Source organism: Drosophila erecta, unplaced genomic scaffold (assembly GCF_003286155.1).
Source record: "Drosophila erecta strain 14021-0224.00,06,07 unplaced genomic scaffold, DereRS2 tig00000152-arrow-arrow-pilon, whole genome shotgun sequence".
Classification (NCBI taxonomy): Eukaryota; Metazoa; Arthropoda; class Insecta; order Diptera; family Drosophilidae; genus Drosophila; species Drosophila erecta.
Window position 1 is genome coordinate 1841423 of NW_020825211.1, and position 15079 is coordinate 1856501.

The 15079-nt window shown below is 48.9% G+C and overlaps 1 protein-coding gene across 6 annotated transcripts in view; it reads right to left on the bottom strand.

Moving 5' to 3' along the window:
• Positions 1-502: 502 nt before the first annotated feature.
• LOC6551409 (protein sprint) overlaps positions 503-15079 on the bottom strand; it is a 92377-nt gene continuing 77800 nt past the window's right edge. For 5 of the 6 annotated variants that reach the window (XM_015155560.2, XM_026982750.1, XM_015155563.2 and 2 more), the window contains 5 exons: positions 8230-9697; positions 7136-8167; positions 6836-7075; positions 1681-2507; positions 503-1605 (listed from right to left, as the gene is read on the bottom strand). In XM_015155560.2, coding sequence (XP_015011046.1) covers positions 1276-1605; positions 1681-2507; positions 6836-7075; positions 7136-8167; positions 8230-9697 — 3897 coding nt within the window. In that variant the 3' untranslated portion in view covers positions 503-1275. Of the gene's footprint in view, positions 1606-1680; positions 2508-2681; positions 3950-6835; positions 7076-7135; positions 8168-8229; positions 9698-15079 lie in introns of those variants that run through there. The other variant, XM_015155562.2, reaches the window with a different exon arrangement.

Below are 15079 nucleotides of genomic sequence, written 5' to 3' on the forward strand. Positions count from 1 at the left end.
TTCTTGGCGACAATAAATCGGCATATATTGGCAATACTATTTCGAGAACCCAGACGACAATCGCCTTTGCAAATCTATCACCGGACATTATCGTTATCTGTCGCGTCGTCTGTTTCGATCCGAGATTCGAATAGCCTGTGGGGCCAATTAAGTCCCCAGATGGCTCTCGACTCTTACTTTGGTTAGTCGATCCAGCATGAACCCGGGCGATAGCCCCCACCTCTCTAATTTCGAAGAAAAAACAATAAAAATAAAACAAAAACAAGCCGGGAATCATTGGGATCAGTCTGCCTGTGGCTGTACTTGGTTTCCGAACATCTGTGTTTTTGCAAAAACTTATAAGAAGCTTTATTTTGAATCGTAGCCCCAAAGTATGTTGCATTTTGCAATGGCAGTGAAGAGGTATATTTTAAGGAACTGTTGGAAAGACCGTGGCAATATTCACTCTCACCTCAACTGACACTAATGAAATAGTGCATTAAAAGACCATAATTTTATTTTGGTTATTTATTTGCTTGCTATTTGGATTACGTGTCACATATTTTACAAAGTATACAAAAAAATATGTATGTATTTATGTATGTATGTCTCGAGGGTCGATAGCATGGTTTAGTTGAACATAAATATTAAAATGTAATGGTTTATACTTTAATATAATATGGTTTTGATTCTTAAAAAAAACCACGAAACCCATTCACACCTAAATGCCTTTTGTAGTTTAATGATGATGTTATGCACTGAACGCATAATCGTTTAAATGTTTGATTGAATGAATGATTGATTGTTGCTGTGATTGTTGAACTGTGCTTTTGGTCTCCAGGGTGGCACACACGATCCACGCCAAATGGTTTATACGCCCAAATGGCGTGCTCGCGTTTGCATATATATGTTTAGAGTGTAGATTCGTTTAGATGACTCCATCGCATCGTTTGTGCAGAAATGCAACTCTACTTGCTAAAAGTTTATATATCGTATATGTGTGTATATGTATTCGCATAGTACATTTATTAGTAAAAAAAAATGGGGCTTGACCCGTGGGTCGGGAAAAAAAACACACTTAACTCAATACTGATGTTTAGTACACATTAGATGTTTTCTAATTAGCATTAATTAGCTTTACTTACAGGCTACTAAGTATATTTTAATGTAATAATAATAAATTATTAATCAAATATGCTTGGTTAGTGAGCAAGAAGGGCAGGGCGGGCAGGGAGGGCAGGGCGGTTGGTGCGGTCTGTCGTATGTGTGAATCGGGCTCATCCCCGGGCAGCTGAATCAGTGTCCTGCCAGCTGGGCAGTCGGCCAGGCGATCTTGGCATCGATCCGCTTGTAGGCCAGCATGCAATGCTTGCCCTTGGCCGCCAGTCGGGCATCCTGCGGACACTCGGCGTCCGTCAGCAGCGTCTCCTCGCCATCGACCAGCTTGAAGAGCGCATAGTCCTGCGGATTCGTGATGCGCGCCTTGTGCGCAATGATGCGGCACACCTCGCGGGTGGTGGTATGTGGCCGCACCGGAAGTGTCCTCGTCTGCAGGGATCCGTTGCACTCGTCGGGTATGATCACGCGCAGCACGCTGGAGCAGGCGGGCAGGCAGCTGGAGCGCCACTAGAAGCAAGATTTTAGCAAAGGTTAGTCGGTGCACAAACGCAGCTCATGCGTTTCTTTGCGACTGCTACTTACGTCCAGGGAGCCGCTGCCGCTCTCCCCCTCGGAGGCCATGAAGGTCTTGAGCACCTGGACGGCGCTGCAGAGGGCAGTCAGGTAGTAGCCCGGCTCGCCGTTGAGCAGTGTCGGCTGGAGGAGGCCCCACATGAATTCGGCCTCGATTTCGGCACCCACGAATCCGCACTTGGCCACCACATAGACGAGCACGGGCAGGAAGTCGTCGGCGCCCAGCTGCTGGCCACGCGGACAGCCGGTGGCATCGAATACCGTCGAGATGACGCACAGGAAGAGCTCCAGCTTGTCGAGCGGCAACTCGGCCTCCTGGAGGCGCCACAGCAGGTTGGCGATCAGCCTCAGGGCGGCCTGTGATGGCGGCGTCACCGTGGGCCTGATGCCAAAGTCGGCAGCCTCCCGTTCGCAGGCGTAGCGCACGTTCTGCGCCAGCAGTTGGATGTCCTCGCTGCGCTGATAGTGATCCACGAAAATGCCATAGAGGTGCTCCCGCAGCGGCAGCACAACCAACTGGTGCATTACCGTCTCCAGCATGGCGTCCAGGTTGAGGAACTCATCCGACTTGAGTCGCGCCCTCGCCGTCTCCAGTTCCGCATGGAACTTGCCCTCGCCGTGCTTCACCAGGTAGTTCTTCATGCCGCTCATGAACTGGCGCATATTTCGCATCACCACCTGGGGCGCCGCCTCTCGGGACTCCTTGGTGCAGCAGATGAAGTTCTCAATGTTGCGGGCGAACGTGGAGCTGGGATCCTGGGCCAATTGAAGGGTGTATGCCCGCAAGGAATCGCCGGGTCCGCTGCTCTGGATGCTCATCTTGTTGCGGGGGTGACCTGCACGAATGAAACAGATAAAAGTCTCGTTAGTTAACCGAAAACAAATTGCTTTGGATTACAGTACAGGTAAATATTTTAAGAAACTATCTAGATAGCATGGGTTCACATAGAGACGCTTATCTGCGAGAGCACCCGGTATCAAAGATCTTGGATTGGAGAAGCCCCCCTTACCAGCTATTAGTTCACACAGTAGTCGGAGCAAACGACGCAGGATGCGACAGCAACCACGACTCTGACAGTAGTCCTCGTCGGCACACTCACAGCCACGTCGATAGCGTCGATAGAGACGACGACTCTGGGCTTGCAGGCACAGGCCCAGTGCTTGGCATTCGACGATGTGCGCCATGCTCAGCAGGATGTTGCCCTGTTCGTCCAGGTGAAAGAACTGTTTGATGTCGTAGTGGTCACAGGTATTCTGCTCACCAGGATGGCACTGATCCGGCTCGTTGCTGGCTGCCCCCGGCATGGAATCCTCCCCGGCGGGACACTTCCCAATGGCACCCATAATGGAGCTGGCCAGGGCCTCAGTCTTCAGTTGTTTCCGATTGATGCGGCAGTCTTTGAGCACCTGTTGCGGACATGTAGCCACAATGGGCGATGGGACGGCAATACTGTTGGCACTGCTGGACTTCCTCGACTTTTTGCACAGCACCGCTGTTGGCGAGGATGGCGCCCGCTGTGGGCTTTCATTCTCGTCCTGGGGCAGGGCAATTCCAGTCTGTATGTTGTCCACGAACAGCAGCTCTAGGAATTTGCGTTTGCGTTTGGGTTTGGGTTTCGTTTTGACTTCAGCCTTTGGCTCCTTATCCTTAAGCGTATCCTTGTCGCTGGTGTTGATCTCCTCCAGTGAGCTGATTGGCAGCTGCGTTCGCTGCTGCAGTAGCTCCTCTTCGAAGTCCGCGGAAAAGTAATTGGCCTGCGGCGGATGCTCGATGATCTCCCATTCGGACATGATGCTCAGGAACTGTGCCTCCTCCTTGTAGTGCCGCACATGGTCGGGATCGTGAAAGAACTCCTCCGGCTCCTGTCGCTCAATGCAGCGCTCATCCAGCCAGCTGAGTGACTTGGACATGTCGCGCTGATTTGCCCGATCGTCCAGCTGCGGATGCGGCTGGTCGAGTGATGCGGGCGAATGCGGGCGGCTCACGGACGGTGCACGCGACGATCTTCTGAACCAACTCATGGTATATCCGGTAGCGATTTTTGCCAGCTAAAACGAATTGGCGGAAACGCAGGTTTCTCATCGGCACACGCTGCGGCTAATTGATAAGCGATGGCGGTCGCGTCCAACTCTCACTCTCCTCCGACGATCGTTGGAGCTTCGTCTCAGGAATTTTCGCTATGTTCGCTGAAATATGTTTCTATTCGATGCTCGCTCTCGCAGGCTGCTGCTCTAAACGCGGCCAATGCAAAACTAATTCTGAACTTCATACGCATTAGTTTATAAGACGGCGACGGCGACGGCGACTGCATCTCCGCTGTCGACGTCGCAGCCCGCGAAAACAAAGATAGCGTCGCCGGCGCCGCTAAATGTGTCAACTCGCCAAGTGGCGGCCTCATTTGCATGACCTTTTCCACCCAAAAGCAGGCCAGCTTGGATCGCAGGTATCGCGCATCCTTTATGGCTGGTGTCACCCACAGGAATCCCGGGAATATCCGGCTCTCCGCCGCCTGCCAGGTACAGTTGCGCAAGCCAATGACTCAATCGCTGGCCGGGATTGCCTTTGCACACCCACTTCAGGTAGTCCAATCCCAGTTTGATTTTTTGGACATTGGCCCATCCCAGCCACTACCTGTAGGAATCGCTGGCAAGCTATCGCCATCGCGAGCTGATTCATTGTGGGCTCTTTGTGTAACGCTGAACAAGTCGGAAACCCCATTGCAAAACAAAACCCAGATGTTCGCATTTGAGTGTCATGAAAAAAGAGTGAAAACCATTTTAGAACCCCCTTCACATTACTCATGTAAATAATCAGGCGTGTAAACCCTGTGGTTTCGATAGGCAGTAAATTTTCAATCATTGCAAAGATAGTTTAATGAAATATGATGCATTCACTTTGAGTGGAATAAGCTATATCCACTGCACACATATTGCGTTCATTTTTGGTTCATTTGGCGTTCACTTTGAGTTCATTTCTGATTGCTTAGGGCTTTGTTTAACTATAAGCGTTATATTGATAATATAAAGTTGACCTTTTAGTTTACCAGCTGAAACCTGAACATGTCCTTGACGGAATTGTTTGATGTGCTCTTCACTCTAGTCCTCTATCTCCCAACGGTCTTATCAATAGACAAGCTGGCTAGCTCGAAACTGGAACCGCGACTTCGTCCGGGTTCTAATGCAATGGATTGCCTGGATTGCATCAGCATTAGCCTGTGTCTTGGGTCTGATGCGCAATTCGGAAAAACCTCCGGGCGGTAAATGGAGGTTTTTTAGGTTGGGGTTGGGGTTGAGGTTGAGGGTTTTTCGCCATTCGATCTTCCTCGTCCAAAGTGCAGATCGGCAACTCAACCTTGGCCGAAAGGGGTGCACTGAACCCAACTACCTGTTTGGTTTTCACGCTAATCTCCCGTTTCCAAGCGCTTTGGGTTTGGGATAGAGATTTCTACCTAGAGATTTGGCTAGCAGCTTATCAATCCATCAGGTCTAGAATACACCCAGCCCATTAACTTTTACAATGGCCGCGGGCAAACAAATCAGTTGGCTAGGCGGCCATAAAATGAGCACGTGTGAATTGGGCTGGACCAAATTCGAATTGCAATTCAAAACACAAAAAACTCAAAACCATATCGCATCGAATGCGTTGTGCGTTTTTAAAATAGCAACGCGTCTGTTTGCCTTTCATCAGCTTCAAATGGTCTTTGTTGTCTGGCTGACTGAGTGGTCGTTGGTGTGATGTTTGTCTTTGCCTAGGGTGACCCAAAAATAGACTGTCTAGGTCGTGATATAGAATCCGATTCCAGTCTGCAAACATCCATCCATCCATCCATCGTAGTGGCTTGTGCTTTGCGTTCATCATGTTTGCTCATCATCTATTAATTACGCATCCCATTCAGAGTCTGTAACTCCGCGCGGTGAAATTTGCGTTCGCTGATAAAAACGCTGCCGGCGTCGCTACGTCGGTTTACATTCCAAAGTCTTGCTCTGGAACACCAGCAGCCGCCCACCCAACCGCCCGCAATCAAGTCGGAAGGCATGATGGTCAGTGCTATACCCTGCAATCATACACTGATGACTTTGATCGCACCTTTGGATGCAGAACTGGATGTATTATAACTTGAAGTAGACGTTTTTGATGGCTCATATCTAACAAGCCTTTGCAAATCACTTTCGTTCTCGGCTGCCTTGCGAGCACACATATCTTAAATTGCATTTAGTTGTCAACTGCGACGCAGAAATCACTGGGCGGCGGATAAGGAAGGGGCGGGATTAGCTGCGATCGGAATTGGGTTCGACTGGAAGGCTGTTGTGCAGCAGATAAGTTTCGGCAAGGCTTTGTAGTCATCAGGCGGAGGCAGCGGCAGCGGCGCAGTGTTCCTCTTATTTTTCCCCAGATAGGCTGGCCATACGCGGCTTTCTGCCGATGTCGCTGCAATCCAGTTTGAACCGACATACGACAGACCTAAGTCATTCGAAGCACAGATCTGCACAGTTAGAGGCGATTATAACATATGGTTTTATCAGCAGTTTAAGTCAACCTCAAAAGCTTAAACATGCCCTGATAAAAATGCAAATATTGTCCCATTGGACTTAATATAATACTAATATTTTTGATGATTTCTTCAAACAAAGGACGCTGTAGTTCTTTCTACAAATCATGCGTTGACTCATCATATTTGTCTCTATAAGGTTTCAAAGCCATCTATTTGTATACCCTTTTTTTAGGCAAAACAAATTAAATGCGTTTTCAGTAATAACAAAGTCATGCGAGTTCGATGCTGATTGATACATTGGCTTTGGTTCCGTGCACTCAATCGTTCCGTCAATCGATGACGATGTGCCGCTGATAACCATATGACCATGGGGCACATGAACGCGCATGATGCAACAACAATAATAATAACAGATTGCAATTGAGCGTGATCCCCATCACCATCATCATCATAATCATTACTCCACTTCCCAAGCACACGAGACGACTTCTGAAGGCGAAGTGCTGGCAGGTGGTGGCGACCAATTGACACGATTTCGATGCTCTATCAGTTGAATTCATGCTTAAAGTACAGCGATTTTCGCACTGATAACCAGATCTCACTTGTACCTGCTCATATACTTATGATTTTCCCGTTTGATTACAGCCCAAAAGAATGCGTAGACTACTCACATAAGACTTCACGATCCCGCATGCTGGGATTCCGCAGAATTGTGGCCACTTTGGGTCGACTGTTGGCCTTGCTGGGCTTGTGGTGTCCAGCACCACTCCTGTTCGCCTTGAGTGTGTCCTGGTTGCAGCTGCCATTGCTGCCGTCTTTGGTGCTTTGTAGTTCCTCGATGATAGTGTCGTCCTCTGAGAGAGCGGGCCGGCACTTGGACAGATGTATGGTGTCCGAGTTGATGGTGGCGTCTAAGAGTGGAACAAATATATGCCACAATTGGTAAAATAATGGGCGTGCATTGTGCTCACCATCGTGGGGCAGGAAGGTGTCCCATTGGGACGAGTCCCAGGGCTCCGAGAAGATGGTGCCGTCGTCGGACTGCGCCGAATCGATGCCTCCGAACGAGTTCTGGCAGAAGACGTTGTCGTAGGAGGAGAGCCGGCAGCCGATCTGGCTCTGGAATGACTTTTGGCTGCCATCGCAGCCGAGTCCGACCTTATCCTGTCCCAGGACATGCGGCTGCAGTGCGGCCGTTTGCGGCGGCGTGGAGCAACGTACCAGCTCTGGCAGATTGAGGTCGGGCAATCGATTGGCGATGATCTGATGGATGGTCAGCGTGCGCTTCTTCCCCTGGCCATCTGCACGGCTATCCCGGCCCAGCGAATTCTCCTTCTCCTGCCAGTCGATGACTGCCGTATCGTAATCCCCGCCAGCATGACTGCCCGTATCCTGCTTGGCCATAAACTCCCAACTGCTGTCCAATTGCCAGTGATCGATGCGATTACGTGCCCGCTTGGTGGGCTGTTGTTGCTGTTGGGACTGCTGTTGCTGCTGGGAAACCTTCGGCTTGGGTTTCAGTTCGTCCAGACTGCCGGCTAGCTTCTCCAGATCGCTGGGCAGCAGCATTGCACCATTGCCAGAGCCTGCGAAGCCCGCTTTTAGTGGTTCCGAGTGTCTTTGGCTGGCGTGCAACATTTGATTGCGATGCTGGCGCCGCAAGATGGCCGTGGCTGCGCTGGTCAGGCCCGCCTGACGCAGTGCATCCGCTGGCTCCGCATAGAACGGACTGCCCTGCTTGCTGCGACTGGCTGCGTTGGCTTGTCCTTCGGCCGTGGGCGTGGTATCGCCGCCATCGTCCTCCGCCGCCGTCATGGATTGGGTCATGGCCACCGGGGGCGCCTGTCCCGACAAATTTGGCAAGAGCAGGCCTGCACGCGAGCGGGCTGGCACATCGCCGGAGAACTGAAGCAGAGATTGGCTGGACGATTCGTTGGGTGTGGCAGTTGTTTCCACCTCGCAGGCCGTTAGGTGAGATTGCTGCATCGGTGTGGGCGTGCTCGCTGAAAGGAGGAGATATTTAGATAGGAGAACACTCGAACACTCGAAGGGTACAACAACTTACGGGTCTCGGCCAGCAGATCTGGCCGTCGGTTCATCACGCCGCCCACCGTGTCCAATGCCGGCCGGAAACTGGTCAGCAGGCTGGCCCGATCGCTGGGATCGTGCGACCAGACGTCCTCGTAATCGCTGATCTTGTCGCTTAGCGCGCTGGCGCAGTACTGCATCGGCGGGCTCTCGAGGATGTCCGACTCCTTGTAGTGCTGCGACTCCTTGCCCGCTCGCGACTTGCGGGACTTGCCGCCGCTGCTGCTGCTACCGCCACTGGGCGTCAGCGGGGTCAGGGGTGAGGCTAGCAGCTTGCGGGCCGGCGGCGGCCAGCGCCCGTCGTTGGAGGAGGATCCCTGCGAGGACATCGTGTCCTTGCACTCGCCCTCCGGCGACAGTCGCTTAGCGAATGTCTGAAAAGTGCTGGCCTGACCGTTGAGCAGGGCGTTAAAGGGATTACTGGCCGCCGGCGTAGTAACCTCCACGAATTTTCCATTACCATTACCATTAGCAGCCATGGGTCCACTGCCGCCGCCGCCGCCGCCGCCACCGCCACCTCCGTTCTCCATCGAGAAGGTAACCGTGGTGGTAACCGTAAAATTGCCATTGGCACTTCCATTCTGATCCGGGGAATGGGGCTTCGACCAGCGCAACGGTGGTGCGGGCGGCTTGAGGTTCAGTGTATTCGGTGGCTTCGGTCGCTGCGGACGCACTTGATCCACTTCCGGCGCCGCTTGGGCTGCTTTAAAGGTGCTCAGCTGTTGGTCAACCACCGATGGGCATACAGGTAACAAGGGAGCACCTGTCGAACCGGGCAAATAGTGCCCAGGATTGTCCACTGGCGACATGGTGAGTATCACCGAATCCACAGAATTTGGGCTCAGCAGCTGCATGTGCTGACCTCCGCTGGTGGTGAAGGAGCTGAGGCTCGAGTTTGTCGTATCGGATGGAGTGCCCGCCTGGCTGAAGAAGCCCAGCAACTGACCACTTCCGGTGGGACTGAAGAGACCACCACCCGGCAGTGGCGGTGCTCCAGTGGGCGGTGGCTTGGACATTGCATCGCTGAAGAAGGTGGCAGTGCCCAGACCACTGGTTTCCGTTAGTGAGAGCGGCGATTTGGCATCCAGCAAGTGCTGATCCTTTGACGGAGCCACCGATGGCGTCGACGGACCAAGCAGAGCCGGACTGCTCACATAGCTCCAGAACTCCTGACCCAAAAGGGCCAGCGAACTCAGCTTCTTTCGGTTGTTCGCCTCCCGCAGGACACGTGGCAACATCAACTGCACCGGCAACTCATCGCAGCATTGGGCATAGTGGGCAATCAGCAAGGGTATCGATCCGAAGGTAAACCTCGAGCTCTCCAGGCTCAGGACATTATCGTGCGACTGGATGAGATAGTGCTCGATATAGGGTCCCGTATCCTGGGGCAACCTCACCGAAACGGCCATTGTATTCGGCTGGCTGGAACCGCGCACTATGAAGGTCTGCAATTAAGAATCAAATGTACAGATTAGCAACGAGTTTAAAAGGTTCAAGGTTTCTATTGACTTGAAACATTTTAAAAGCAGTCGGCCATGTTTCTTGGTACTCATGGTTTCCATTTTAAGTCAAACTTTGGTTGCTCGTTGCCGAAAAGCACATATATCAACCTAAGATTTCACAGCCAACCCACAAGCTATAGATCAAAAATGTTCAGAGTTATCTTGCCATATCTTTTAAGTCCTTAAGTGAGTCTTTTTCCTGTGACTGCGCGTTAAATGTTGCGTTCACAATTCGCCCATGAATTCCCACTTATGGATGATAAATCGTCCCTACTCCACTCCGCTTTCTGCTTTCGGCTTTCTTTCCATTCTTGCAACAATGCTTTTCCTCCTCTGGTTCTTATTTTCCCCTGCCTTGCCACTTCGTGTTGTCGGCAAAACTTTGCAGACGCTGCGACAAATCGCGTTGAATGGGAAATGGGCAATGCCTCTTCAGTCGCCAAAAACCTGGTCAAGTATAGCCAACACCAGGGCCAAAACTCTGCGCTGCTAATCGCCATTGGAAACTTTCATAATGAGCGTTTAACTTAAGGCCAGCCAGCCACTCGATAGAACCGAAGTCTAAAGAGAACTCTTCGTTATAGAACAAAAAGTCAGTCAGTCTAAATCAAAAACATTATATTATTATATTATATTCACTATATACGCACACAGCACTTTCGCTAGCCTGCGATTTCGAATTGCTCCCTTTTTATAATTCTTTCAAAAGCCATTTTATTATGACTCCCATTCATAATCTTTCTCCAATCAATTCTGTAAAGCTCTGAGCGCCACCACCTGACTACCAGAAATTCAAGAGGAATTAAAAAGCGACAGCAAATTCGAGAAGGTTGGGTGTTCTTAAGTGTTTTTCCTCAGTCTACAAAGATTCACTTTCTGCGATTTACAGATTCTCCCCGCCTGTCTTCTTCGCTTTGTTGTCGCATTGTTGTATTTGCTTTTCAATTTCAGCGCAGCAACCCTAAAAGCATGCAATTATATATGTGCACGCACACCGACGCATACTCTATATATGTATATAGTTATATAATTTTTCTTCTCCTGATTTCAATAAATGCCAACTGCGTGGGGGGGTTGGGGTATTTTTTGGGTGGGATTTGTGCACCCTGTGGCGTTGTTTATGATTTCTGTGCGAGTTGCGCACAATTTTTCAATAAGCAGTTGAAGGAAGACGATGAAATCCCCATGAATCGGGTGGTTTTCCTTCGTTTGGGGTGAGGTTGCATCATTTTAAAGCATACTTTTCAGCTATTGATGCCGTTTACCCAAGAGAAGGAAATGATTTAATACGGCGGTCAAGCAAGGGGGCGTGGCCATCGAGCTTGACCATCAAGGAAATGCAATTTATAGGAAACACAGACGACCCAAACGAGCGTAAAAGTTCCTTAACAGGCTGAAAGCCAACCAAAAGTGGACAAAAGGAGAATTTAATAAAAACCCAAGACGGCAAGGAAAACGGAAAGCCAATGCAAGGAGATTCGGCAGATAATGCACAAAGGTTGCCAAGGATGCGGGCTGTAAAAGATGAATACAGTGCGTTTCAGCGTTTTAAGAACTTTGGAAATGAAAAACAAAAGGCATTCTAACTACAAGGCTTAAGAAATGGGTTCAACTTTTCAGTATCAAGCTGTGAAACTTCACAGTTTGTGAGCTACATTTTGTGTTCAAGCATGGCTACACACTTTCATACCGCACTGTACTGTCGTGCGTGTCTCAGCAGCGCCTGCATTTTATTGGCTTGAATTGACAAATTTCATTTGGGTGGCGAACAATAAAAGGGCGTAACGGCATTTGCAATTGACGACAGATCAGTTATACATACTATCTATGCCCGTATGAAAATGTTAAGTGATACGTTGAATATAAACGCATGCCAGTATGTAGATACTTATGTATAGTATACAGTGGCTGCATTAGTTGAAGGTGTCCAAGCCAGACAGGTGGATGTGCTCGTAAGTAGTTGTACATATATGCATACCACTGTGTTGTGCACCTGCCACAATGGCTCTTCGTCAGCCATTTCCATTTGCATTTCCATTTCCTCACTGCACTCGCATTTCCCATTTCCAACAACATTTACATTTCGCAAGCTGGCCATGGCTTTTGCAGGCTTTTAGCCATCGTCTGGCGCAACAAGGAAGGCCTAGAAATGCACACTCCAGTTCATTGACTCACAAAAAAAATGTGGCCGCAAAGTGTTGGCGAAATGGGCAACTGCAAGTGCATAGTCTCAAAAATACAATGCAGTCCTTAAAAAAATGTTTGCTAATACTTCTAGTTAGACTTGCCAACTCTTAGTAGAACGAAAATATTTTTAAAAATTAAATGGGGCAATTTAAAGGCGCCGCTGTTTTGTCCAAGTGTTATTCCCAAAGGATCTAAGGAAAGGGAGTGATTATTTTTGGTCTGCATACATCTGCTGGATGCATCGTTAGGCTTCAAATTGCATTTCACTTGCACTTTTCCACGCGCCAACAGACTGATGGATGCGGTTTGGTTCGGGTTGGTTTGGATTTCGATTTGTTCTGCTCGCCAACCGCAAAAGACAGTTAACAGTTTCATTTCCGTGTTTGCAGCCACTGGATTTTCAATTACACAAGGATGTATGTGAGTGTCCTGTGGTTTGGGCCAGAAAATGCCGTAAATTTAAACGTTTTTATTGACCATTAAGTGCGGCTGTCCGCATTACAAGTTGAATATCAATTTTGTTTGACTAGGGGAACTCCTACACACGGCAATTAAATTTAATTAAGCACATTTTACGTAAGTACAAAAACTTTGAAGCATTGAAGGTTCGTTGTTATGTAATTTCTATTCGAATTAATTCCCAGTTCAATAGTTGCATAACCGATTTAAGTTAAATCTGCAACATTATGTTGCTTACATCATCAATTAAATCAAATCCATTTTTTTTCCTCAATTCCCTAACCAATCTCACTTTCTATTTGCAATACATGGTGTCCTCTGCAAAGCGCAGCTGTAATCATTTATCTCTTTGCATTTATTTTGCATTTAATTGCATGTAAATTATTGTGCATCGGGCAGCACATGGCACCGAATGTTCGCACCTCCTGCCACCGATTTAAGTCAACTCTGACCTCCACCCGAATCTCTAGACCCACTCCAAAGGCGTTTCGCTCGATTCCCTGCGGCGTTGCAAATCAGACACAACACAGTACACACACACACACGCACACACGCAAATTCCTCGAAAATAACGATTCGTCGCATTTGCACCCATTTCCGGTATGCGATGCCCAATGGCCCTTTCTCCTGGGAGGTAACAACATTTCCGGTTTCCATTTCTCGCCGCGTGCCTTCGGGGCTGCATTTCGCATTTCTCCTCTCGAATGTCCGCAGTGCCCAGGCCACTCCGCCTCCAACTTTCGTCGGCTCAATCACCATCTTCATCCTTGGCCAAAGCCAAGTCACCCCTTTTTTGGCCAGATCACAATGCGCAACGTGTCGCAGCTGCTGCCTGTCTGCCCTCTGCCCTCCGCCCCCTGCGCCCTTTTGATTTCGCCCTGCCTGTTTGTGGTTTTGGCCATCGGAATCGAAAGTGCAGCCGTTGCCAAGTGCCAAAACACGGAGAAATAAACCCAGCACGTTGCCAAATAACACACTTTATATTAACTCAGAATAAAGCGATGAAATCAAGCTATGAAAAAGTACAAAAGTACTCCTTAAGAACTGATTTTTATCAATTAAAGCGTTAAGCTAATATGATATGATAATATTTGAAAAAATAAAAGCATTTATCATAAATTGATGAGCTTACTTTTCAAAGATTTGCTCAGTGCCTTCGAAGGATGTCTGCTTACTGGTCGGCGTAATCAAGTTTTGGCCCGCAAATAGACTCGTCGTCGACTCGTTGGACTCGTTCAAGCGCCAAGTCTAGTCTATAATCATGAAATCATGCCACAAATGTTATGCCCAGCAGCAACATTGCACTGCCCACATCCCTGTCCCCATCAAGTTTCCCTTCCTGCCCAGCTGTCTATCAATCATGACGCCATCAAAATGCTTGACAACAAATCTTGACTGCTTAATGGTCATGGACAACGACGAAATGGATTGGAAAGGCTGCCAAGCCAACTGCAGCCGAGTGGAATGGAGTGCAGCTACCAGGGATCCGGGATCTGGGATCTGGCCCCAAAGTTCCCTGGCATGTTGTTGTGCCAGATGGCCGACGAGCTCATCTAAAAGGGGCAGCACTTGAAGGACGAAGAAATGGTAATGGAAGTGCATTCCCCCAGCAGGCAATTGCATTGGCCGGATTAGGTGTGCTACTTGAGTGGCGGATTAGGCTACTTCAAAGGTCCCGGATGACCGGAGCAATTTATTTAATTAAAGCAGATAGCTTCGCTGGAAAGTTGCTAGGGGCAGCTATCTAAATTTAATCAGAAGTGTTTCACTCTACTCTCATGTTAGGCTGCAAATCCATACTGAAATTGTTCCACTTCACTATTGAAATATTGCAATAACAATTGAAAATGCTTTGTAAAATATATGTTGAGTATTTAGAAATACTCTTCAGTGCATTTTAAATTCTCAAATTGTAAACGCGGCGTATACTTAATATACCTCGAGTGCAAAATAAGGTTGCCTACTTTGCAGGGCCCTCTGCAAATTCCAAGCGAAAAAAGCGAGGCCAGTGAAACTGTATACGCATTGGCATAATGATACCCATCCCCCATGGCCTCCCCCTTCATCCACACCAATTACCATAACATTCGACCCCCGTTGAAGCCCCAGGGGCGCCGTCTAATGAGTGTCGGCGGTTTCTGTGGTTCGAGCAAACAGTTCAGCCGGCGAGGGGGACAAGCAAAAAACTTGCATAAAATAACCAAATTATGCCAAGGCAGGACAGCGGAGCTGGACCTGCCATTATCCTGCCATTCGCTGCTCATTAGACGCAATTCCCCAGAAATAGAATGGTGGCTTAGAAGGCGGCGGAGTGAGCAGCGCCGCATAATAAAAATCTCATATTTTATTGAAATTGGTAATGCGAGAGCGCTTTGAGCGCTGGCATGGAAATGCAAAGTGAAACCATCGCAACGCAGTGGGATGTGTGAGAGAGAGAGGGCCATATGAGTGGAGCAAGAGAGAGGCCGAGATGAGTGTAGAAAGAGAGGGCGAGATGGGTGTAGAAAGAGGGAGAGCGCTAGTAATGCCGGTAGCTTCCCTTTTGGTCCTTTCAACACATTTTACATTTGCATATCGTTGATATTCATTTTCCTGCTACGACTGTCATTTCTGGAATTGCATTTTATGATTTTCTGGGCACCCGTTAAGTACATTTGAAGTGATTTAGAATTTATGATG